We start from the raw sequence: 24,362 nt of genomic DNA, 5'->3' as shown, positions 1-24,362 counted from the left end.
CTCTAAAGTTGTTCTTGTCAGGTCTTTTGGTCACAATGACAAGAAAGCTAACTAAAACGTCTTGTGATCCAGTTCTTTTTTTTTTTTTTTTTTTTTGTAACCCAGTTCTGAGTCAAAGTCTCGCATAAGTGTATATGGGTGGACCCTGAACCATGAGAAAACTTGCCTGTACAGGAGTCTAGGAAATGTCTTATTTTTTTTTTTCAGCTTTTTCTGGTGGGTGGAGAGATGTGTTCCAATGGAAATTTGTGAGTAGTGAATGAGTTCATTCTTGGTATCCACAGTTTCTGTTTTCTTTTTTTCTAGTACCCAGCCTTGCTTCACTGATAAGCAATAAAATGACTAGAATTTGAAAAATGAGTTATGAATCAAGTCATGTCAGGCTGCACTGAGGACCTATGAGAAGAATAAGATCTGTTGAGATATAAAGGAGAGAACTGAAGCAGTTAGGTAAGGTTTCATAAATAATCTTGATCTTCTATGCCGGTGTCCCTCACTTTCATGACCTTGTTCTGAAGCTCTCCTGACCTCTTCTAGTTCAGATACCCTACTCTGGGCTGTGTCCCTTGTCCAGAATTCCTCTTCAAATGCCTAGGCTCTTATACATTTCATTTTGTTGCCCTCACTCTGCTTTCTTCCCTCATGCTCTGACATTGAGGTAAGTTGCTGTCCTCAAGTTTGCATGAGTCTATGCTTGGGCTCCAAGCACTCCACAATGAGCTTTCCCCCGCCGGAAGCAGCACTCCTCATCTTGCTTAGGTTCACAAACTTCAGTGTCTCCCTATTACCCCCTTGCAAGGTAACCTTCTCAGCTGGTTTGTTTTTTGACTCTTCATTCTGGCCCACCACCTTGCCATGCGGACATCTTCCTCACCCTTCTCAGGTTTCAATATCCCATCCCAGGTTACCTCTCCCTACACCATGGGGACAGTTTCCTCACTGTGCTCATCCTCTGATAACCTGCTCTGCACAAATATAGCTTCTCTCTACCCTGATAGCCATTTGGTTGGCCCTGCCTAGTGTCTTTTGACCTGAATTGTTCAGTAAGGGAATTGAAAGGAAGAAAAAGAGGAGGTAACACTTGATACCTGGTACATGGTGTTAGGGAAATTGGATTATAAAATGAGGTAAGATTCAAAGGTGTAAATTGTTCATTTGAGGGGAACAGTGATTATCATGGTTTCTGGATCATAGAGTACTTGAGAGGACTAGACTTGTTAAAGGTGAGGATATAGAGTTATATAGGTCCTTAAATTGTTAGGAAATGATTTTGCATTGGCAATAACTAGGTGTGTGAACATGTGATCAGTTTGCACTTCAAAAAATTCACATTGAAGTATGTAGGAGATATGGGGAGACAAAACACTATTAAAATAATTGCATTGAAAAGTAAGAAAATGACCTGAATCAGGGCTAAATAGAAGGCATGAGAGAAGGGATACCACTGCATGACTTTATCATTTCAGAATGCCAAGCCAAGCTTGAGCTGTCTTGTGAAGGCCTGACCTTATATGTGAGAGAGGACTTTCATCAAGCTAACTTCCAGGTACCTTGGATTTTGTGGGTGCTCTGGATGTTGTAGTTGTAGATGCTATAGTTGCATCACTTAGATTCTTCCTTCAGGACATACTACTTTCTCCACCCTAGGACTTTCCCAGCTCATAGCTAAGTCCCTCTTCAAAATTGCCCTTAAGTCAAAGGAAGCTGCTTATGTTCCTCATAAAGATACAGCCCGCATTTAATGACTTGTCAATGAGGGGACACAAATTCCCAGTCCCCTTGCCTCATTCAATTTAGGACAACTATGAGAGAACATCCCAGCTTCAGATATCCTCACCTTGAGGTTGGCTGAAGTCTAATTTGCAATTATATCATGGTTCTACCTTCCTACTGACCATTCCTGTTCCCCTCATCCTTCATAGGTTTTGCTTCTGAGGGTAAGGCCCAATACACCTCCTATATGCACTCTCAGTCTCAAGTTTGGTCTGATAAACTGGATTTAAAACAAATTGATTCTAAAGGCATGTGTTGGTAATCATTTTCTCTGAGCTTGGTTAACATTCCTTGTTGTTATACATAGAGTTGTTAATTTAGAAGGAATTGCATTTTCCAAAAGCATTTTATTCACTCTCAGAAACTAGTTCAGACATAGGGGAAATTTACTTCTTTAATAACTATACCTGATAAAAGTTGAAATAAGCTTTGTCTCCTATAGGTAGTAAAGATTTATTTTCTTCCTCTGAATCACTGTAGATATCATGTAATGAATCATTTCCCATATGATGTGACTGTGAATCACTTCCAGTGTGGCTCTTGACTTCTAGAAGACTCATGTCTATCATCACGGAGGCCATACAATCATACTTGAAATGATATAGATTATGATTTTTTAAAACTCAAGGATACTTTTAAAATTTCTTTATTGTTGTTGTTTATTTTCAATTTTGTTGTTTATTGGGTTGGAGACAATAGAAATAAATTGATGATAGATTGGAAATGTATCCTTCTTGAGAGAGTCTAACATTTGTACTTAGAATATTACCAGATATATAGTATGTATAAATAAACATCTGTTAAATAAAAATCAGTTAATAAATAATTATATAAAATTGAATACAAGTTCCAAGGAGCTCTTCAAGTAGAAGAATTTAACATATAAGATGGAGTACAAGTCCACAGGATCTCTTTAAATGGAAGAATTTAACAATGATAGTTTACAACTAGTAATCATCAGAATGTCAGTCTCTTGCTATTCTAGCTTCATTCACCTGAATTTAAAATGCCTTGGGGTTTATTAGGATTTTTTTGGTAATAAAGTGATATATTCTAACATTGACTTAAAAGTGTGATTTGATACCAAGAATAATTTTCAAAGATCGAAGGCATGAATGGATTGTGAAGCAAAATACTTTAGCAGACACCCATATAATTTGATACAAAAATATTTTTGTTTTATTTATCTAAACAATTCAGTCTAAAGTTTCATTCTCTTTCTCTCTCTCCCCCATCCTTAAAAATTTGTGTTTCTTTTCCCATTTTTGACTTAAAATTTAAGGTTAAACAGGGTCCCAATATGCCTATCATGGTACAAAAGTCATTTTGAAACCTTGTTTGGTTAGTCTCTGGGTGACACAGGGCCCCTTGTCCTTTCCTCTGCTCACTCATGGAAGAGAAGGGGAAGTGCTGCTGCTGCCGTCAGTCGCTGCCGTCAGTCACTCCTTCAAGGATTGGAGAAACCCCTGAGGCTGATCTGGCTTTTATCTTTACTCACTATTGCTTGCAAAAAGCCTGAGCAGCAGTCTTATTTGCCAGGGACTATCCCAGGAATTGTCCCAGTTTTAGTACTAAAAATCCCCTGTCCTTGGACACCCCACAGCCTGCAACAAATCTGGACATCTGGTTGCCCTAGTAAATAAGGGCCTTCCCACAAACATTTATTAGATGGAAGTTATTTGGTTAATCCTTGGTCTGTGCTAGGTGAGGACATGTCCTCCTTTGCTACAGATCTTACATGAACAAGTGAGTGAAATGCAAAAAGCTCTAGAACTGGGCTGAATTCATTACTCAGGCCAAAAAAAAAGGTAATATGCTTTATATGTCAGCTACCACCTCAGCTGGATGTGTCATCAGGAAAGAACTTGGTGGACCAAGAACAGAAAATTCTAAGAAACTCTGAGAGTTTGAAGAAAAAAGTTTTAAAATAAAGGTATTTTGCTTTAGTTTAGGCCTAGAAGATAGATTCTTAGGCCAATTTGTAGAGTCCAAAAGACAAGGTGGCAATGAATCAAGAAGCCAATAAATATGTGTTTAAAATACTTCATCATGAGGATAGAGTACATGGTTAGTCTCACATCTTGTATTTCTTCACTATTTAACTTGAAACCTGCTGTCACCATTTTTGGCAGACATTTTTTTTCACAGATTTTATTCAGTCATATATTGATATGGCATTACTTGCTAAAGGTATATAATGTCTTGGATTCTGTTTAGATTACTACTGCAATTGAAAATGGAGACCATGCTGTAGCTTCATGAATGAGTGGTCTTGTCTTCTTGCCCTGTGCACTGTCACTTCTAGAACAGCGTCTGGCACATAGCAGGCACTCAAAATATATTTGTTAAATGACTGGTTTCTATCCTCACAGAGCTGACAGACCTGACTGCATATCAAGATAATGTAAAAGTTAAAAACACATAGCAACAAACAGAAGAATTACTAAAAGGCAGTGTGTAAGTAGGATGTGAACTTTGTATCATAAAGCATTGACTTTTAAAATAAAAACTATGAGGTAGCATCTCATATTACTGTCAATCATTGGTATGCCTGTGAAGCTGCAAGTTCTGAAATTAGTCTTAACCAAGGGAGGTGCAGAATGAATAAGAAGAGAAATTGCACACAGACTTCAAATTTCTGCAGGAGTTTGTGTAGGGTAAACTAGCTTGCACTAAGATCAAATTATTTTATAATTAGTTAAATTTATTTTTAAGTGAGCTATAAAAACATAAAAATGGTTCATAATAATGTCGATGTTTCCATATACGTATGCATTGTGTAATGCTTAAAATCAGGTTACACATGTCCATCTCCTTAATCAATTATCATTTCCAAGATGAAATTCTCAAATCTGGAGCTTGGGGTGAATGACAGGTCAAAGTATTTTGAGGTATAACTTTTTATTCCTAAAGAAGTCCGCTCCCTCCTTCTCCCCGCTTCCCACCCTTTCTTGGCTAGGTGAGATGCTGCTATAAAATTAAAAAAAAAAAAAAAAAAAAAAAAAGGAAGAGGAAGTTTGCTTTCTCAAACACATGCATGGCAGGTAGAAGTGCGTGTGTGGGGGTGGGGAGGGGCTGAGTGTGGTCTGAGCAAGTCACCACCTCCCAGGGAATTGCTGGCCTTAGGTCTTCCGACCTCTCAGAGGGCTGTTCCAGCACAGCTGAGGGAAATAGGCCAGGCCTGCAGGATCTGCGGGTATGTTTAATTTCTAGAGGACATTTGTTTTTCTCAACTCCTTTCCCCCTTTCAAAATCTGGCAAGCGTTAGTCAGCTCCAGCTCGGCACGAACCCACAAGTGTGAGCGCGTAGCTCTGCGGGCTTCAGACCCGGCCCCGCCCGCCTCCGGCGCACACTGACATATTAGCCTGGAGCTGGCCCCAGCGCGCTCCGGGTCTTGGCGGGGCTTCTGTCAAGCCGCTGGCCCCAGGGCACGCTCCGCCTCCTCAGCTTAAGGGGACGGCCTGGCCCAGCTGTGAGGGATCCAAGCCGAGCACAGGGAAGAAAGTTTTGCAGCGCGGAGGGGAGTTGGGCCGCGGGAGGAAGGAAACCAAAAGAGGAGGGTCTCCACTCCAAGTTTGTTTGGCGGTCGCCGCGATCGTGGGGCGCCTGTCCCGGAGCTCACCGTAGCGGCCAGACTTTAACCTTCCGGGCGGATGGGACTCTCTGTTCGGGTCCGAGACCGGCGCTAGAGGCTCGGTCAGGGGCCGGGGAGGAACTTGTCTTGCGAGCTGTCGCTGTGGGCCTTTATTGTCTGCAGGAACTCTCCGGAATCGGGAGGGGGAGGACTGTATCGCGCTTCCACTGGGATTCGTCAAGAGTTCCGGCGGCAGCTGTGGCTGCTGCGGAGACTCCCTTTGTCCTCTCAGGACCTCCTTCTCTCCCTCTCTCCCTCCCTCTATCAGTTGGTGGGTCCAGCTGACCCGGGCGCCGGCGCCCCAGCTGCTCTCAGCGCTCCCATCCCAGAGCCAGTCCCTGGTGACTCCAGCCTCGGTTGCTTATTTACCCTGCCGAGCCCAGGGGGCTAAGAGCAGGAGGGAGTCTAAGGCCCCCCGGCCACAGGATGGTGACCCGACGGTCTGCGGCCCGCAGCTCCGGGAGCTGGCTGTTCCCAGGGTTGTGGATTGTGGTGCTCAGCGGTCCTGGGGGGCTGCTGCACGCGCAGGAGCAGCCGTCTTGCAGAAGAGCCTTTGATCTCTACTTCGTCTTGGACAAGTGAGTGCGGAAGGAGGCCAGGGTCTCCTGGTGAGGGCGGCAATGGATCACCGGCAGCTAGGGAGGTGGAGATGAGCATGTGCACCCTGGGGAGGGGTGTTGGAAACCCGCGGATGGGTGCCCTGTTGCTATCTCCTTTCCAAGGCAAGCGCTTTTGGATCTATGTAGGCTGGAGAGGGATGGAGTGGTGGTGATGGGAACCCAAGGCTACTGGGCCCTCTGGGGAGGTGGAGTATATTTACTGCTTGCCAGTTTGGGAGCCTCTTGGGAAATGTGAGTGTGACCACCTGGGTGGCATTCTTGTCCCAGGGACTCTCTGTCCCTTGATCCTAACCCACCCAGCACACACAGGCTGTCTGAAGTTTCCTTAGTTTTATCCTGATCACATTGCTTTCATTGGAGCAAGGAAAAGCCTTAACAGCCCAATATGGTTTGCATTTTGTGCGGAAAAAGGCTTTTGTGTTTATTGTGAAAAGCTAAGTCCTGCTCCAAACAATTAGCAGGGGGAGAGCCCCCCCCAGATTGGCTAATGTCCTTGGCTCTGGTAGCACCAAAGTTACTGGGGGAGGGTATCCTCACTTTGCTTGAAAAGGAGGGCAGCCAGGGTTGGTCTTGGTAGTACTAAATAAATGTTTGTATTTTAGTTTTATTTTTCTAATCAGTTTAATTTCTTTTTTTTTTTTTTCAGGTCTGGGAGTGTGGCAAATAACTGGATTGAAATTTATAATTTTGTCCAGCAACTTACTGAGAGATTTGTGAGGTATTTTTCCCACTTTACTTTTCTTGGCAATGGAGAGAAAGTAGATCAAAATGTAGAATTTCTCCTTTACAAAACCTTTTGCAGGAAAAAAACTTTTTCTGAAATGTTGATTTTTAAGTGCCTCAAGGAGGTTATTGCACACATGTTATTGACAGTTGTTCAGTCCTTGAGGGCTTATTTTATCTGGATCCCAAAAACTTGGCTCAGACTCTGGGGAAGCATCTTCAAATACTATTCCAAATGTCTTTTCCTTTTTGAATTTTCATCTGTTTTGAATTTCAGTTATGCTTTCTCATAATTTATCACATTAAAAAATTAATTTTATGCTAATAGTATCCATAATATATTTTCCATTTCACACAATTCTTACTATTGTAGAGGTCCTCATTTAAGAGAAAAAAAAAGTGTTGGAAAACTTCAAGTGAACATGTGTTAATAACCCACTACCAGAAAAAGCACTTGTGTGTGTGTTTAAAGAAATGACTTGTGTTTACACAATGTGTGGGTGTGTGGCTGGTTTAAAATTTAACTGTTCTATATATGCAATAAGCTTCACTAGGAAAGACTGGTTTCTTTTCCTATAAAAAGCATTACTGCTACAAAATCCAGCTTACTCTCTTATTTAGAGGTAACCAGGAATTAGTGGCATCTCTTATTTAAAAATAACCCTGAAATAGTAGGCTTTTTTCCCTCTCTTTTTTTTAAGGAAAAGAAATGCAATGAGCAAATGCAAGTTTATCAAGATAATGGAAAGGACATGAATAGGAACTGTATCATTAAATATTGCTTCTTTCAGTCTTGTTAGCCCAAATGTTTTCTGTAAAACAGGCTTGGATGATCAAAACATTTTGAAAGTCATGTTGCAAGTAACTTCAAACAATCTGTAGAGGCCTAGGCAATCCTTGCTTTCAGTTATTGGCAGCAGTAAAGTTATCCCTATAAAAATGTATGCCTGTCCATGTTCAATCATCAGTCCCCTGCTTAAGAAGCCAAGTATAGCACTCTCATTTCTGGACAAGGTCTGAGGTAAAATTGCCTAGAGAAGAAAAAGAAACAAGACCCTCCTATGTCCTTACATGTCAAAACAAAACAGGCAGTTGTTTATAAATTTTCTGATTTAATTCTATGGTGTGCAGAGAGCGTCACATAGTTTTGATCAAAAGCAATGAATTATTTCAATGCAACAGTCGAAGAAAGTGAGGCTCATATTCATTTAGTCTGGTTTGCAAACTGGAATTCTATAACATACAGTTTTCTGGTGGAAGCTTATTTGCTTATTGTAGGAAGTGAATACCAGATGACTACTGAAGAGAGTGATGTTTAAAGTATGTATGAGCCTTTGAGACAATTCTGATCTTCAGTTTGTAGACCTTAGTTTCATATCTTCAGTTTCAGATCTTAATAATAGTTTCAGATTTTATTAACAGTTTCTAATACACTGAATACTAGAAACAAGAAACATTCTTTAAGATAGCTGCCTATGACCTGAAAGATGTAGCTGACTGGAACAATTACTGTTGATTGGAAATATAATATTTGAGATGTCAAAATACTTCATGAAAAAGTGATGTGTTAGTTTTTCGTTTTATTACAATTTCCAAGACACTCTTTAAATATTCTCACTTTGGGATGAATTGTATGTGGACCCTTATCATAATTGTGGTCATTAGGTCAAACTGGCTGCTTTCTAGCCCTACTTATGTTAAGGATAATCACTCTGAAGGGTCTGGCCTTCTTCAAGGGGATGAAGTCTAACACTAAGGGAAGAAGCGTTTTCTATGAAAGATTTTACATCAGCCCCAAATTTATCTTTCCAGTTAATCTCTTTCTAAATGCAAACCCCTATGAGCCATGGAGGGGCATTGGGCATCAACAAGTATTGACTAAATATAAAATGACTTATGCAATAATGTTAAGCAGACTCAGTGTAGCTACTTAGGAAGTTCCATTTAAAAGAAGTCTGGACCATCAGTGAGACCAATTTTAAATGGGCCTTAGCTATACATCTGTATTTTATCAATATTTCTTTTAAAATGTTTTAAATGCCTCTTTTCTTATTTTGCAGCCCTGAAATGAGATTATCTTTCATTGTGTTTTCTTCTCAAGCAACCATCATTTTGCCATTAACTGGAGACAGGTTAGTGCATTATCATTTCACAGCATGCTTTTTAGTAGAGATGAATCTTAAAGGCATGATTGATATTTCCAAGTAGTAATTCAGGCCTCTCAGTGGAATCAAGCAAATGTGCAGACAATTCAGTTCTCTATGCTAATAGAAGGGAAAGGAGGTATGAGCAATGGAAAAGAGCAGATAATCTGAAAATCTATATCTTTTATGTTGGCTGTGGAATGTACAAGGAAGCCCAGAACCTTGCCTTAGTTGTAGATTCATAATTTTCTACCTTTCCCCCTCTCTATTACTGTGAGTAGCTCTACATTTTTTTTGTTTGGATGTAATGTATTAATCAACAAGGATTTGAAAGATGATTGGAAAGGAGAAAGATATGGAATCTATTTGGATAATTTAGTAGATTCAGTAGAAATCCCATATTTTCTCTCCTTTGAGGTCCACTGATACTGAATATATTCAACTTTATGAAGGAACACATACCACACACACAAAATCTCCTTAGTGCTTTTAAGAGATGTGGCTTTTCTCAGGCTAATGTCATACATTTCTGTCACTTGATCTTATCATGGCAGGCTGGAAGAAGTCATTGACATATTTAAAGAAAGGCTGCTTTCAAGGAGATCAGTTTTGCTTAGTAGACTGTAAGCACCATAGCTAGAAGGAGGTTTTATTCATTTTTATTTTTACTTTGTCTAACTCAAAGAATATAAGATCTTACCCAATGAATTCTTATTTAATGAACAAATGAATCAGCATTATTTTGAGATCAGATTTCTCCAATCTGTAGTTTTAACAAGGGAAACTAATACACTTTCTTTTGCATGATATATGGATTTCTGAAATGGTATATGTGAACACAGTTTTTTTTTTTTCCTTATAAAATTTAATTTAAACAATTGATTGTCATTTGCTTCTTGACCATCTATTTCTATGAAAAGGTCAAGAAAGTATAACATTTGAACGGGCTCAAAGAGAGAGTTTCTTTATAATTCACTGAATTGATTTGGAAAAATTTATATATAAGCTTCTAACTTTGTTCATTAAGTTTCCTTTTTCTTAAGAGGAAATCTAGGTGGTAAGACCAGCCAAAGACTTCAGTCTTCCAATCAATATTTTACTTTCTTACTTTCTTGTGTGCATGTGGTTCTCATCAGAGATCAGGGTAATAGTCATTCCTTACAACCTCTGTACAGCAGTTTTCTATGCCCAGTGATATAACAGAAATTTTCTCCATTGCCCAACTTAATTTCCAAAGAAACAGGTTTGGATCTAGCATATCAAGGGAAAAAAAGAACAGTTTTAACATTTATGGCATGCCTATATATAGAAAAGCACTTAGCATAATGCCAGACACATAGAAGACTCAGTAATTGACAGCTACATACATTGTGCCAGCTTCTGTAGGCACTTTGCATATGGGTCCTCCAGCACTTTGGAGATGAAGTGTAGTCACTGGTTGCCCAGATTGGTATTCCTTAGACGTGCATGGAAGGGGTTGAAATCTTTTAGTTGGAGATTCTTTCTTTATGGGTGGTTGAATCCAGTAGAGGAAAGGTTGAAACTGGTGCGAGAAGAGGTTTCTCTTTCAAGAGGCTATGTTATTGTTGTACTTTACTGTTGCAGTTTAAATTTGTTCTCCAATTTTCTAGTCAAAGTCAAGAATAAGTTGCTGAACCTCTTTCTGCTTCCATTTTTCCACCTAGATAATGATAATGACAATGATGATGATGATAATGCCTACTTCATAAAGTTTTTTGTAAGAATTGAATTGATAGTGTGGAGAATGTAGGACAGAGTCTAGAACATAAGTATTCAAGAGATAAAAAATTTATTATTATTATCTAGAGCTAGGGAGTATGCAGTATTTTAATGATCAGAGAAGAATTATGCTTATATAAAGGGGATATTGTTATATGTTTCATTTCAGCTATATATATATTTTTGATGAGTAGAAATTTGAGTGTGTAGGGATAAGGAAATGAGGAATAAGAAAGAGCATAACCATCATATATCACTTCTCCAGAGAGAGAGAGAGAGAAGACAAACTGTAAGAGGGTGAATATTAAATAATATTTTGAAATCATCTGTAATGTTGCAGAATAAACAGAAATTCCTCTACTAAATTTTAAATAAATTATATTATTCATGAAAAAAGGGAATATTGTTCTACTTAAAGGGATTGATACTATTCCATGAGTAATTCTAATAATATGACTTACAAATTTATTTTATATATAGCTGACTCCTCTTTTTCTAAGTAAAAATGCTTTTTGTTTTCATGAATTTCACTATTTGTGGTGTATTGAAATAGTTTGGGATGACAGAAGATATACTGAAAAACCCTGGGTAATCACTCTAGCTTTGCCACTTAATGATTTGGAGACTTGAGGCAAATCATCTACTTAGTGTGTCTGTTTTTCTGTCTATAAAATAGAGACATAAAATCTGTCATATTTTCTTAGAGCGTTGTTGTGAAGATCAAAATAAGATGATGCATAGAAAGGTCCTTTGTATATCATAGAACAATTTCCAATAAAGGATTTTGTTTTCGTATAAATTGTTCTTTTACTAATTTTATCAGTTGAATCAGCAATTTTTCACATTTCTATAGTCCTCTATATTTGGGTATGGGATCACTTTTCTTCCATTGAACAATTTTAAGTATGTAGAAGCAATTTACATATTTTATGGTTGAGGAAATGTTTCCATAACTCTTGGGGACCTTTGTAAACCTAGAAATTGGAATCCTACATGTAAACTTTTCTGCTGTCTTGAAGCATGCTCACAAATAGGTCTAAGTACATAATTCAGAAAGCAAAGATTAAGAAAAGTACAGTGGTTTCATAATTTTGGTTCTGTTACCCATAATTCTTCAGTACCTCAGTAAATATGAGAAGTACCTCTTTCATGTTTCTCAGAATGTTGCTAAAGGTTTTCAGGAGAGGTGAGGCAAGTTTGGAGGACAGTAAGTGCTTATGTAGGGCCATGTCTTCTGTTATGGCTTCAGGATGGTGTTCAATAAATAAGTGTACAAATAAATAATAAACATGGCAAGATATTTCATTACATATTTATATGCTAATTATTTAAAAAAATTCTTTTAAATATTTCAATTTGAATTAGTCCCACCTTTTCTCTTACCCCCTGACTTTTATCCTCCATGTGTTTGTTAGTTCAACCTTCCACCTACCTACCTATTTGCCTGCCTACCTTATATACAGGATCTGGGGATAACATAAAGATGAATGATCTAGTGTGGTGAGTAGGGACATGACCATATACATAAATAGTCTGGGGTTGCATTATAGGCTCAGGTAAGAGAAAAATGCCAAGTGTTGATTAAATATGGAGATATCCGGCTTTTCGATATTAGAGAATATGGAATCAGGATGGATTTTTAAAGAATTCGTCATGATGTGGCATAAATACAGATAGTGAATTATGCTTAGTTCTGTTCAGTATTATCTTAAAGTGGTAATAGTGATTTAGGTTAAAACATTTGTTAGACAATTTTTGTGTGCCAGGCAGTGTGCAAAGTGCTTTGTTAATCCTGTCAATTCCATGTAATAGATAATGTTATTGTCTCCATTTTATAAATGAGGAAACTGAAGCCAAGAAAAATAATGTAGCTTTTCTAAGGACACACAGTTAAAAAACAGTATGTTAGCTAGACGATCTTTTAAAATTTGAAACAGATCATGCCACTCTCATGCTTAAATTGGTCTAATGGCTTAGAATAGAAAATAAGTGCCTTCTGATTGCCTCAGAGCTCTACCTGACTGCCCCGCCTCATCTCTGCTACAACACTCCATCCTGCAATCTAGCCCAGCCATCCTTTTTTCCAGTCCCTGCATGAGCCAAGCTTGTTTGTGCATTAGGATCTTCCCTCTTTCTCTGCCCCAGATCTTCTCCTAGGTAGCTCATTCTTGTCATAACTCACCTCCCATGTCGTCTCTTCTAAGAAACCTTGCCTGGTCACCAAGTCTAAAGGAACCCCACCACTCTTGCATATTATCTTTTATAACACTCTATTTGGTTATTACTTTTTGAAAATTTTCTCTTAATCATTTTATTCATACCTCTATGACCATATTATTAATTATGAAAGTAGGGAACCTTAATTTTTTGTGTGCATTCATATTGCCCAACACCTAGAACAGGTCCTGAGACATAGTGGAAGCTCAATAATTATTCATTGAATGAATGATTAAGTTCTTCTGACTCTAGAACCTGATTATTAGTTGCTCTCATAGATTTTCTCTCTTTATAGTTGTACTGTTTAATAAATGGTGACTTAGATTTCCTACTTTCCTTATTCCTACTTACATATTTCAGTGATAAATGTCTCAAACTTCCTTTTCAATATATGTACTTGTAATCTAATTGAGTCATAATTTGTTTGACTTGAGCACAATAGTCAGTTACTTAGGGAAAAAAATAGCCCTTAGGCAAACTTATAGGAAATCATAGAAAAGTCAATTAAGCTCAGACAAGATACACATTTCTATTATTTGCATGAAGTTTTGGCTACTCATTCCTACCTCCCAATAGGCAGCATGTGAAGCATCAGGACTACCCATTCTATGTATGGTATCCTGAGAAACAGTCAATTGTCTTTACAGCTATTTACACTATTGTTTGGGGGTAATTTATTATGTAGTATTATGAAACCAACATAGAAATTGTGACTTCATCAGTAGCTGAAGAACCTTGAAGAAATTGATGGGAACACTGGAAGAACAGTGCATAAATTGTTACTGGAGGCATAAGCAGAGATAGCCTTTGTGTGTAGTGGTAGAAAGTCTGCTGAGAACGTGGAAAGTTAAAAATGTGTACAATCAACTAGTGGATGTGGCTCAGGAGCCCCCAAGGAGGACCGTTGAAGGTGTCAGGTAGCTTCTTTCAGCTACCTGTGATGACATGAGAGGAGTAAAATGGGTGGAAGAAGGAACTCCTGTTTTCAAGCAGGATTTAGAGAAAGTATAAAAAGCCAAAACTTCATGCATTTAAGAATAAAGCTCTTTTGCATTCTGTCTCTCTTATCAAAATGTTCCCTAAATCTAGGAAATGGCCTTACTGAGGTCAATAATCAGAACCAGATTGCTGCCTATAAAATGTGGAATCAGAAAAATCAGGTTGATGGTACAGCTGAAAGATACTCTGTTAAGATTTCAGGAAGATCAAAGATGAGGCCTTATAGATCCTCTCATCTACATAAAAGGGCTTATAAGAATCTGACAAGTATATTTTACAGATCTTTCAGGCAAACAATAAGGTTTCTAAGAGTCTTTTGGTTATGTTGCTCACCTGATTTGAAAATCTAAAGTAAAAAGGAGCCTCTTTTGAAGAAATTTTGTGCTTGTAGGTTTTGTTTAATAGAATGGATCATAATCCCATACATAAGTATCATAAAATTTCTAAAGGAATTATGTCAATTGGATTAAAAGAGACAGATATACTTGAAAATGAGACTCTGGTCTCATTTTGAATTGATATTTAGAAATTATATTTAGAAATTATTTACCATAGTTTATTTAGAAATTATTTACCAGAGACTTCTGGTCCCTCAACTTCCTATGGACAGGAAGGAGTTAAAAAGGGATCTATTTCTTATGAAAAAGGAAGGATGAACTCAGTAACTGTAATGGTGTACAACTCAGGAGACCCGGACAGGAGGATCTCATGGTCAGCATTAACAACTTGGCAAGATTCTCAGCAACTTAGTGAGGCCCTGCCTTAACAAAAAGAAAGGATGACTCAAAGTGCAATCAAAGCCCAGAGGGTGGACCCAGGAGCATATACGAAAAGCATACATAGAAACATAGATAGATTCCCAAGAGATAGGACTGAGCTGTACTTAAAGAATGGAAAATAGGTAGTGATGAGACAGCTGACACTTCTGGTACTAGGTGACTAGTTCCTTTTTTGGTTATTCAATGACGCATGAAAAAGCATCCTCAAATGTAATGGCTTACACAACAACAATTTTGTTCTCACACAGTTCTGTGGGTTGACTGGGCTCACTGGGAGCTTTCTCTATCCAATGTAATTCTACTTGGAGCTGCAGTCACAGATGCTTGTTTTTGGTTCAGGACCCTGGGTAGGGCTGTAGTAGAGCACCTGTGGTCTCCTCCATGTGTCCTCCACACGTGGCTTAGGCTTCTTACATCTTGGTGCCTGGGTTCCAAGGAAGGGTATTCCAAAAGCAAGTCTTCCAAGATGAAGAAAGCAAAACATCTTGTTCTCAGGGTTTGGAGTCAGATGGTAAGGAACATACCTTCTACCTTATTCTTGTGACAAGCCATAATAGGGGTAGCCCGTTTTAAGAGGAGAATAGACACATATAGACTGGAAAGAATTGATAGAAGTTATATTTAGAAATTATTTACCATAGTTTATATGAAAAGAAACAGCAAAATTTGTAAGATGTATCTCTTCATGAGCTAAATATGTCAGTTTAGAGTGAAAATAAACCAAAATAACAAATTAGATTGGCAATATTGACACTGGCCTTGATTCTATTACAATCAAATAAACTAATAGCAAATTTTGAATGATAAAAGTCTTTTACTTTTATTATTTGTTATTAACTTCTTATCATCCTCCTTTTCATAAAGTAATATTTGTTTCTTAATAATAGTAGCATGTTCTCCTTTACTTCTATTATTTAAAGATTGCCACTATTTCTTGAGCCAGATTAGAATAGATTGGCACATCTCCCTTTTCTTTTACAGTTTTGAATAGTATTGTTAAATTCAAACTTTCAAGGACTTAAGAATTAATGATATGCAGCAATACTTTGCTAGCAGAATATGAAGATATGTTTATTTCCTAATTTAGAAAATTTTCACATTTGTGGGGTTGGGTGGTACCTCAGTGGTAGAGCACTTGCTTAGCACGTGTGAGGCACTGGATTCTATCCTCACCACCACAAAAAACATAAATAAATAAAATAAAAGTATTGTGTTCATCTACAGCTAAAAAAATTTAAAGAGGAATATGTTCACATTTGTAGTATAAATGTACATTTTGAGATTGTTTATATTCAACTATTTATTCAAGACCAATATTGAACACTTACTATGCATATGATTTATAGTTTGCAGTACTTAAAGGTTTTAAAATTCTAGGTATTTTATGAAGGACTAATAAAGGGGTAGTCCTCAGATGAGGTGTGCAAACTGTAACTGATTAGGCTGATAGTTCATATTCAAGTTATCTTCTATGGATAAAGATCAGGGCTAGAGTGAATAGATGCAAACTATTTCTATCAGTTATCAGTCCCTTAGGTGCCATGAAAGGTACCAAATGTTTGGCATACAATAGCTCTGTTAATCTTTGTAACAACTTCATTATGCAAGTAGTATTATTATCTCCACTTTTTTTACTTGTGGGGAATGGAGGGCCAGAGAGACTTCATAAGTTTTCCAAAGTCACAAGATGAGTAAGTTAAGTGCCAGAACTGTGAACTGAGGCCAAGTTCCCAGGCTTGACCTGTGTGATGTGTTTGTTGTTTAATGCAGAGTAGTAGCATAATGAAGCATTAGGGTCAGATGGAAGATGATTTCACTCTGTCCCTGATACACCATATGATAAGAGAATAGTAACTACTATGTGTGAGCACTGACTTTGTGCCAGACACCTTACGTGTATGAATTTATTTGATTTTCACAATAGCTCCATGGTGTCAGCACAGCATTGCCTTTTCTTATCAATGAGGCAACTGAAAAATAAAGTTTGGATAAGCTGCCCAGGCTCACATATCCTTGTAAGTGGAGGAGCTGGATTTTGAAACCAAGCAGTCTGCTTCTAGGACCTGAGATCTTGTCCATTGTACTGACCTGTCACCTCAAATCCAGCCTGCCACTATTTACAGGCTTTCTAGGGGAGCAGAATGGTATTGTGAAGGAGAAATGCAGATGAAAAGGGTGTGTTCCTGTCACTACTTACTCTTTTCTCCTCTTCTCTCTGTCCTAATACTCTTTGTCTAGGTGCACACAACCTTCCAAATCCTCAAAGATGCCAGATGGCATTATATTATAAATATCATAGTGAACATGTAACAGATATCTATAGAATTAGTGAAACAATATCGGGTCAGGCATTGTAATTTACATTTCATAGAGACAACCAAGATCAGAGGAATTTAATAACTGTTTATGGTTACAAATCCATATGGTCACAAGTCCATCTCTTTATGTCAATCCCCAAGTGTTCCTATCTCATTATATAGCTTTCCACATACAGTCATCCCTTGGTATCTGTGAAGACTTGGTTCCAGGACAACCACAGATACCAAAAAAAAATCTATGGATACTCAAATCTCTTATATAACACTGTAGTATTTGCAAATAACCTATTTGTATCCTCCCATATGCCTTCAATCACCTCTAGATTACTTACACAATTGGATACATTATTGCACTATGTAAATTGTTGTTATAATGTAGTGGTTTGGGAATAATTAGAAGAAAAAAGTCTATACATGTGTTTAGTGAAGATGAATTAAAAAATATTTTGGTCTGCAATTGATTAAATCTGCTGATACCTGTGGATATGGAGGGCTGACTGGAATTCCTTTTCAAGATCTTCCTCTCACCAAAGCTTTTTCTTTCCTCTCTTAATTTTTTCTTTCCTCTCCTTTTTTTTTTTTTTTTTTTGATTCCTGCATGATAAAATTTTGACCGTCAGTTTGCTGTATGATCTTTGCTTGGAAGCAGGAAGAAAGTCAACTGAATGAACAAAATCATACTGACAGAGGAATGCCCAACATCAACAATAACACTAGTAGCTACAGCTTAGTGCTTATTATGTGCCATTAATTCTCACAGTGTTCCCATAGGGAAGGTATTTTTAGTCCCTATTTTATAGCTGAAGAAACAAAGTTGATCTTAGAATTAACACACGTTCTACCAGACTGTGCTCCTCTTGATTCATATCATCCCAGAAAGGGTATTTATAGTTTAAAAGATCATCATGTTTACCCCAAACCCCTTGAATAGAACTGACTGTTAAAATAGGCAAGAGAACAAATATCCCAACAACGTGGGAAGCTTTTCCAATTAGATTAGATCAGAGGTTCTTTTTTTGCGGGGGGTGTACCATGATTAAACCCAACAGCACTTAACCAGTGAAGTGAGCCACATTCCCTGACATCTCCAGTCCCCCCCCCCCCGCCCTTTTCTGAGGCAGGGTCTTTCTGAGTAACTGAGGCTGGTCTCCAAATTGAGATCCTCCTGCCTCAGCCTTCCAAGTTGCTGGGATTGCAGGCGTGCAGCACCTCACCAGCAGATCAGAGGTTCTTAATTCTTGCAATACATTAGAATATTCTGAGGACCCTTACCTCCCCCACCTCTCCCCTCTCCTCCCCTCCATCTCAGCAGAGAAATTTGACAGATACAAAGCTGAAAGCTTCACCAATGAAAAACCAGGCATTGTTTGGTTGCCCTCCCTCTTTCATGCCCCCGCAACTCCCTCCTTCTCCAGTGGATTATAGAGTTTGGTTCTCTAATTCTCAATTTAAAAACATTTTATTTGTTTAAATTCTACCTGTTTACAAAAAGCATTTGATGCTGCAATAATACAGAAAATTAATAAATTATTAAAAGAAAAGGTTTTGGAAAAAAAGCTGAAGCAATTTGATAACTATTAGAACTTAGAATTTTGTGAATAAGAAACTCACTGTGGGCTTTCCTGTAGTCAGGGCAAGAAAAACATTTACATAGTTGTAAATAGCAGAAAGGAGGAAGTGTGCAGCAATTACTGAGGGGTGATAAAGAAGCTTCTGCTGTGAGACCTCATAGGGGACAGTTGCACATCATGATAGCAGTATCCTTGACAACAGTTTCACAACAAATACTGAAGTAGTTTCAATATTGCTGTCCCTGGAGGTTGAAGACCTAACGTTAAAGCAAAACTTAGTGAAGCAGATCTTCTAAGATGATGCTGAACTTGATCTTATCTTTGTGACATAACCACTTCTTCCTTTCCCCATTCTCCCTCCTCCCTCCTTCTCCTCCTTTATTTTTTCTTTGCTCTTCTGTGGAGTCTTCTTTAACATTATAATGTGGATGGATGAGTTTTGTTTTAAACTATTACATCAATTTGCTTTTCTCTACTTAACTAGATTAAGAGTCCTAGACCACTGCAGTGTAGTCCACCTTTCCAAAAGTCTCTGAAGACCATATTCAGCAAGTTCTACCCTCTCAAGAGTCTTATGCTGGTCCTTCCAATTGTGAGCTGATCTGAACTGAATGGAGAAGGCTATTTTCACCAGGCACATTCTGTTTGTGTAAACTTGTATTTCAGTTGTCTTTTTCATTTCCCTTTTGGCAGCAAACATCAATGCTTGAGGACACACTGCCACTCATTTCTGGGAAGCACCAAATATTTGGTATTTATCTGCATTTAGACAAAATCAGTTTCGAGTTGTTTCCATATATACCAAACATAAATATTTAGATAAAACAACCTTATCCATTATGCAGATTACTCTATTATCTGTGGAATTACTAATTTTTTTCAGTGGTTGATTGAAAAATTTATTGAGCATGGACTTTACAAAAGACATTATAATAAGTAATGTGTGGAGAGCAGAAAAATACATCATAAATAAAAGATATGGGGATGGAACATTGTAAACTTTTATTCTAGTTGAGAAGTGAAAACATTAAATTAATTCTAATTAATGCAATTAGTTAAATTATTTTAAAGTACAATGTTTTAAAGAGACCATTTGTGTGTCTGACTCCAGTCATTCTTTTTTCCCACATTTTTTATTGGTGCGTTATAATTGTACATAATGGTGGGATTTATTGTTACATACTCATACATGCATGCAATATAGCAAATATAATTTGGCCAGTATCATTCCCCAGTGTTTCCCGTATCCCTTCCCTTCTCCCTCCCCCTGGTTCCTTTATTCAAAGGATCTCCCTTTGATTTTTACCCCACTTCTTCTTTTTTTTTTTTTTTTGCCTCTCTAACTTCCACATATGAGAGAAAACACATGACCCTGACCTCTAAGTTTGGCTGATTTTACTCAACATAATGGTCTCAAGTTCCATCCATTTTCCTACAAATGACATAATTTCATTTTTCTTTATGAATGAATAGAACTCTATTGTGTATAAATATACATTCATCTGTTGATGGATACCTTGCCTAGTTCTATAATTTGGCTATTGTGGATTGTGTTGCTGTAAACATGGGTTTGCATGTATTGCTATAGTGTGGTGACTTTAATTCTTTAGGATAAATACTGAGGAGTGATAAAGCTGGGTCATATAGTAGTTCCATTCCTTGACTCCAGTCATTCTTTGATGATAAAATGATTTTGTTTTCTATTAATCTCCCTCTGTATCATCCTCAGTAAAGTGAAAACTATTCATATTATATTCAATGAGATAAAATTGGGTTTACCAATTCAAGAATTTAAAAGGAATTCTTTTTTTTTTTTTTTTTTTGCTTCTATTGGAAAACTAAAATTCTTAGAATGGAGAATGGTATTGTAAGCGCTCTTCTGATCTTTTGAATTTAAACTTGAAAAAGAAGTTTTAAATTTATTTTGGATAGTTTTTACATCATCATTTATTTATCTCTTCTTATGGTTTTATCTATTTTTAAAGGAGTTTAAAATTTATATTTGAAAAACCCTCAAATTGGGTTTTCTTTTACTCATGTATATGAGATAGTTCTTAATAATATTGTAGTCATACTTGTTTCGACATACTCCATTGAGACAGTGAATTAGTCATGATAAAAAGGTTATTCTTTGTTTTTTCATCTTTTTCATTCATATTGCCTCTCCCAAGAATCCATTACCTTCTCATTCATTCATTCATTCATTAAGTATATATTAAGTACTTATTATATCCAAGAGAATGTGATGGTATATGAATGTGCAAAAAGCTGCCAGAAAAGCTAATAAATTATGAGACTTAAGACTGGGACATTGAAGTAGAAAAATGTTAATTTCCATATGTAAGGGCTAAGTAATGTGTTTTAGGAATTTTCAGATAATAAAGAGGTTTCCCCACTTTCAGGGAGGTGGGGTGAGTGTTTCAGAAATATTTTTTTCCACTGAAGTTGAACTATTTAATCCTTGTATTTTTGTGGGTGATAGAAAGCATCTTTTACTCCTTAGCATTTAATAAAACAAACATGATTGAAGGTATCTGTTCTTAGCTCAAAATGCCCAAGATATACTCAGATATTTTTCAGGATATTTTTAGTACTTTAACTTTTCATGGTTAAAAAATGAAAATTATTAAATGCTTACTGAAATGACAGCATGAAGTGCTCTCTGTTTGCAAAGCCCATGTCCATTCCTCTACTTCTTACTGCAGAAGCCTAGTTGCAGTACTTTCATGTTATTCAAGAAGTATTTATTGTGGCGTTTGCTCATTTTTGCATTGTTTAATATTATAATACATTTTTTTCCAGAGACAAAATCAATAAAGGTTTGGAAGATTTAAAAAGTGTTAGTCCAGTGGGAGAGACATATATCCATGAAGGACTAAAGCTAGTAAGTCACTTCACACTTGAATCTATGGAAGAGAATGCTTTCTTATTCTGTAATGAAATACAATTATCTAGCAAGGCTCAAAAAACTGTTACATACTTATCTTTAAAATGCTTTTAGTTATTCTAGAGATGAGTCTGGTAGAAAGCATTATTTACTGTAGTGATAAGAAAAGTTTGGATGCATTTTGTCTATTAAGGAATTTCCCATTTTCTTTTGTGGTCATAATTCAGATTATTCACCTATAACTAAAAACCTTTGTCATTTAAACCCAATACTAACTACTCTTTAATGTGAATATGTATATATTTCAAATAAAATAGTTACAATATCCTCCTTTATGCGCTAGTCAGTAATATTTTTACTTTGTCAGACTTACAAATTTAGCTTGATGGAACATACTGGTTAAAAGTTAAAATTAAAATGTGAGTTGGATAATTATTCTTCATTTTCAGGCGAATGAACAAATTCAGAAAGCAGGAGGCTCAAAAACCTCCAGTATCATAATTGCTCTGACAGATGGTAAGTTGGACGGTCTGGTGCCATCATATGCGGAGAAAGAGGTGAGTATTGAACTGAAACTGTTCTTTACACCCCACTGCTGTGCCTGGCTGTGTGTTTCTGCATGTGTAGATGGATATTGAGTAACTCTGTATCTCTCTGTCTCTGTCTCTCCCCCTCCCTCTTTCCTCTCCTCTCTATTCCTCATTTTTTTTCCTCCTTAGGCAAAGATATCCAGGTCACTTGGTGCTAATGTTTATTGCGTTGGTGTCCTTGATTTTGAACAAGCTCAGGTGAGTTAAAACAGTTCTGCAAAATTTAAATCCCATAATTCCTTAAGGATAGGGGAACACATTTTTTTCACTAATGACTTCTTACAAAGGTTTTTTGTAAAATGGTTTATGTCTTGAGTGCTGCCTTCATAATGTCAGAATTTTGATAGGTTTTGTTACTGAAAACAAAATTCTAAATAAGTATTTGAACATTATTTGGTTGGAGGAAATAATACAAGACAAACATTTGTACTAAAATTATGTGAATATCCCTTCAATTAAAATGACAAGATTATTAGTCTTATTTATAATTATTATTTTGGTTTAAATTTTGACTCTTAGGGGTGCAGGAATTTGGAAATTCCATTTGAAAATCTTTAATAATTTTTCTTAAAAAACTAATTTTTTTTCAAGAAGTTTTTTTTGAGGGTTTAGGTACTACATTTTTTTTTCCTCACAAAATCATTTTACATTCAAATTCTTGCTTGAGTATAGCTTAGATTCCTGAGTCTCCTGCCATTAACAGCTGTTAGAACTCTGTGTTGTTGTAAAATTGCAACTTGAGGCTGTGTCACGGGGCTGAGACTGACCTCAGTTATTTCATACATTTGGAGGAACACAAATCTTATCACCTTCAGTTTACAGGCCACACTGGTGAATGAATCCTGAAGAGTAACTTTTCAGACATACATAACTAAAACTTAAAATTTACATGTAAGTTTAACATAAGTTTATAAAGAATTGTCTGTCTCAACCATCTCTTAAGTAAGCTTTTCTCTTTTTTTCTAAAGCTCGAAAGAATTGCCGATTCCAAGGAACAAGTTTTCCCTGTCAAAGGTGGATTTCAGGCTCTTAAAGGAATCATCAATTCTGTGAGTCTGTCTCTGGAGGGAGATGGGCAGGAAGGACTGATCATTGTACATACATTTTAAACTAATAAGAAATAATCTTAGTGTCTAGTGCAGGTGGCCATTATGGAGAAGAAAGAGCATAAGAAAGAGATTTGCTTGCTCTTCCACTCTTCCACAGTGTAATTCTAAAAATCTGGATTTGTTTGCAAGTGAGATTTGACACTAATTCTTGCATGGTTGGGCTCTGAGAACCCCAGCCTGTGATCTCTGTTTTAGATACTTCTACCCTTTTTAAGCATGGAGTTAACCGTCTTGCTATCTCGAGGTTTTTTTTTCTTTCTTTCTTTTAGATAGACTTTATAGGACAAATGTAAAATGAAAAATTTGGATTGGAATGTGTGATTACTCTGCCTTCCAACTATGGCATTTCTTAGCTGTATGTCAGGCATCTTGAACCAGTGGCTGAGTATTTGACTGCAGTTGTTGTTCTTTCCATTTAAATGATGAATCGTCTCCCTAGAGCACATAATATTTCTGTTTGGGATTCAGTTGAGCTGCTCTGGTGGTGGTTAGGATCCGGGCTCTCCTCGACAGCGTATGGGAAGGGAGTGATGAAATGCACCACGAAGATCCTGGGTTTTCACAGCTGAGGTTTATGTTTCGTTTTACTGCCTTTTGCTAGAAGCACTAGGGAAAGTTGCTATTAAGTATTTATGATATTTTGGTAAACACCATCCTAAAATGGAAGTGAATAATATATATTCCCTAAGCAAAAGCTTTTCCTTTAATCTTTAGGCATTTGTAAAAGGAAAGAAAAAGTGTCTAACATTTGGTTCTGGCATTTAAAATTTCTCTTAAAGATCATGTTTTTTAGAAACACAGAAATTTATTGGTTTTTGTTTTAGTAGCATGTATTTTTTTTTAAATGACCTTTTTAGAGGAAACAGAATTTGGTTCAATCTCATGTCAGTGGACAAACCAAATGTAAATGCAGAATGGAACAGAGATATAATTAGTTTAGGAGTTTATTTATATAATATTGTGTTTGGTTTGTAGAAAAAATTAGTAAATAATTTCATAGTTGGATTCAGGGTAAATATCAACAGAAACAATATAAATACAGGAAAAGAGATAATGCAAAAAGGGAGGATAATTTGACCCCCTCAACAAAAAGGTCAGTGGGTTGTATGTTTAATAGAATTTTATTGTACTTGAGGATTTGCAATTATTTTTATAATTATACTGGGAAGGAAAAAAGATTTCTCTGGGTTATTCCCTTTGAAATCTTTTTTTCTCTACATAAAAGGTTTAATTTAGAATTCTCCAGATGACCGACTA

The 24,362-nt window shown here is 36.9% G+C and overlaps 1 protein-coding gene across 3 annotated transcripts in view; it reads left to right on the top strand.

Annotated features, from left to right (window-relative positions):
- Positions 1 to 4,868: 4,868 nt before the first annotated feature.
- The window catches only part of Antxr2 (ANTXR cell adhesion molecule 2), a 151,455-nt gene continuing 131,961 nt past the window's right edge, over positions 4,869 to 24,362 (top strand). For 2 of the 3 annotated variants that reach the window (XM_027939757.3, XM_034636424.2), the window contains exons 1-7: positions 5,122 to 5,986; positions 6,675 to 6,746; positions 8,812 to 8,883; positions 21,322 to 21,403; positions 21,856 to 21,963; positions 22,126 to 22,194; positions 22,965 to 23,045. In XM_027939757.3, coding sequence (XP_027795558.1) covers positions 5,835 to 5,986; positions 6,675 to 6,746; positions 8,812 to 8,883; positions 21,322 to 21,403; positions 21,856 to 21,963; positions 22,126 to 22,194; positions 22,965 to 23,045 — 636 coding nt within the window. In that variant the 5' untranslated portion in view covers positions 5,122 to 5,834. Of the gene's footprint in view, positions 4,970 to 5,121; positions 5,987 to 6,674; positions 6,747 to 8,811; positions 8,884 to 21,321; positions 21,404 to 21,855; positions 21,964 to 22,125; positions 22,195 to 22,964; positions 23,046 to 24,362 lie in introns of those variants that run through there. The other variant, XM_071614366.1, reaches the window with a different exon arrangement.

The sequence above is a fragment of the Marmota flaviventris genome, chromosome 7 (genome assembly GCF_047511675.1).
Source record: "Marmota flaviventris isolate mMarFla1 chromosome 7, mMarFla1.hap1, whole genome shotgun sequence".
Lineage (NCBI taxonomy): Eukaryota > Metazoa > Chordata > Mammalia > Rodentia > Sciuridae > Marmota > Marmota flaviventris.
Note: the sequence above shows the minus strand (reverse complement) of the source record. Positions and strands in the feature narration are given on the sequence as shown.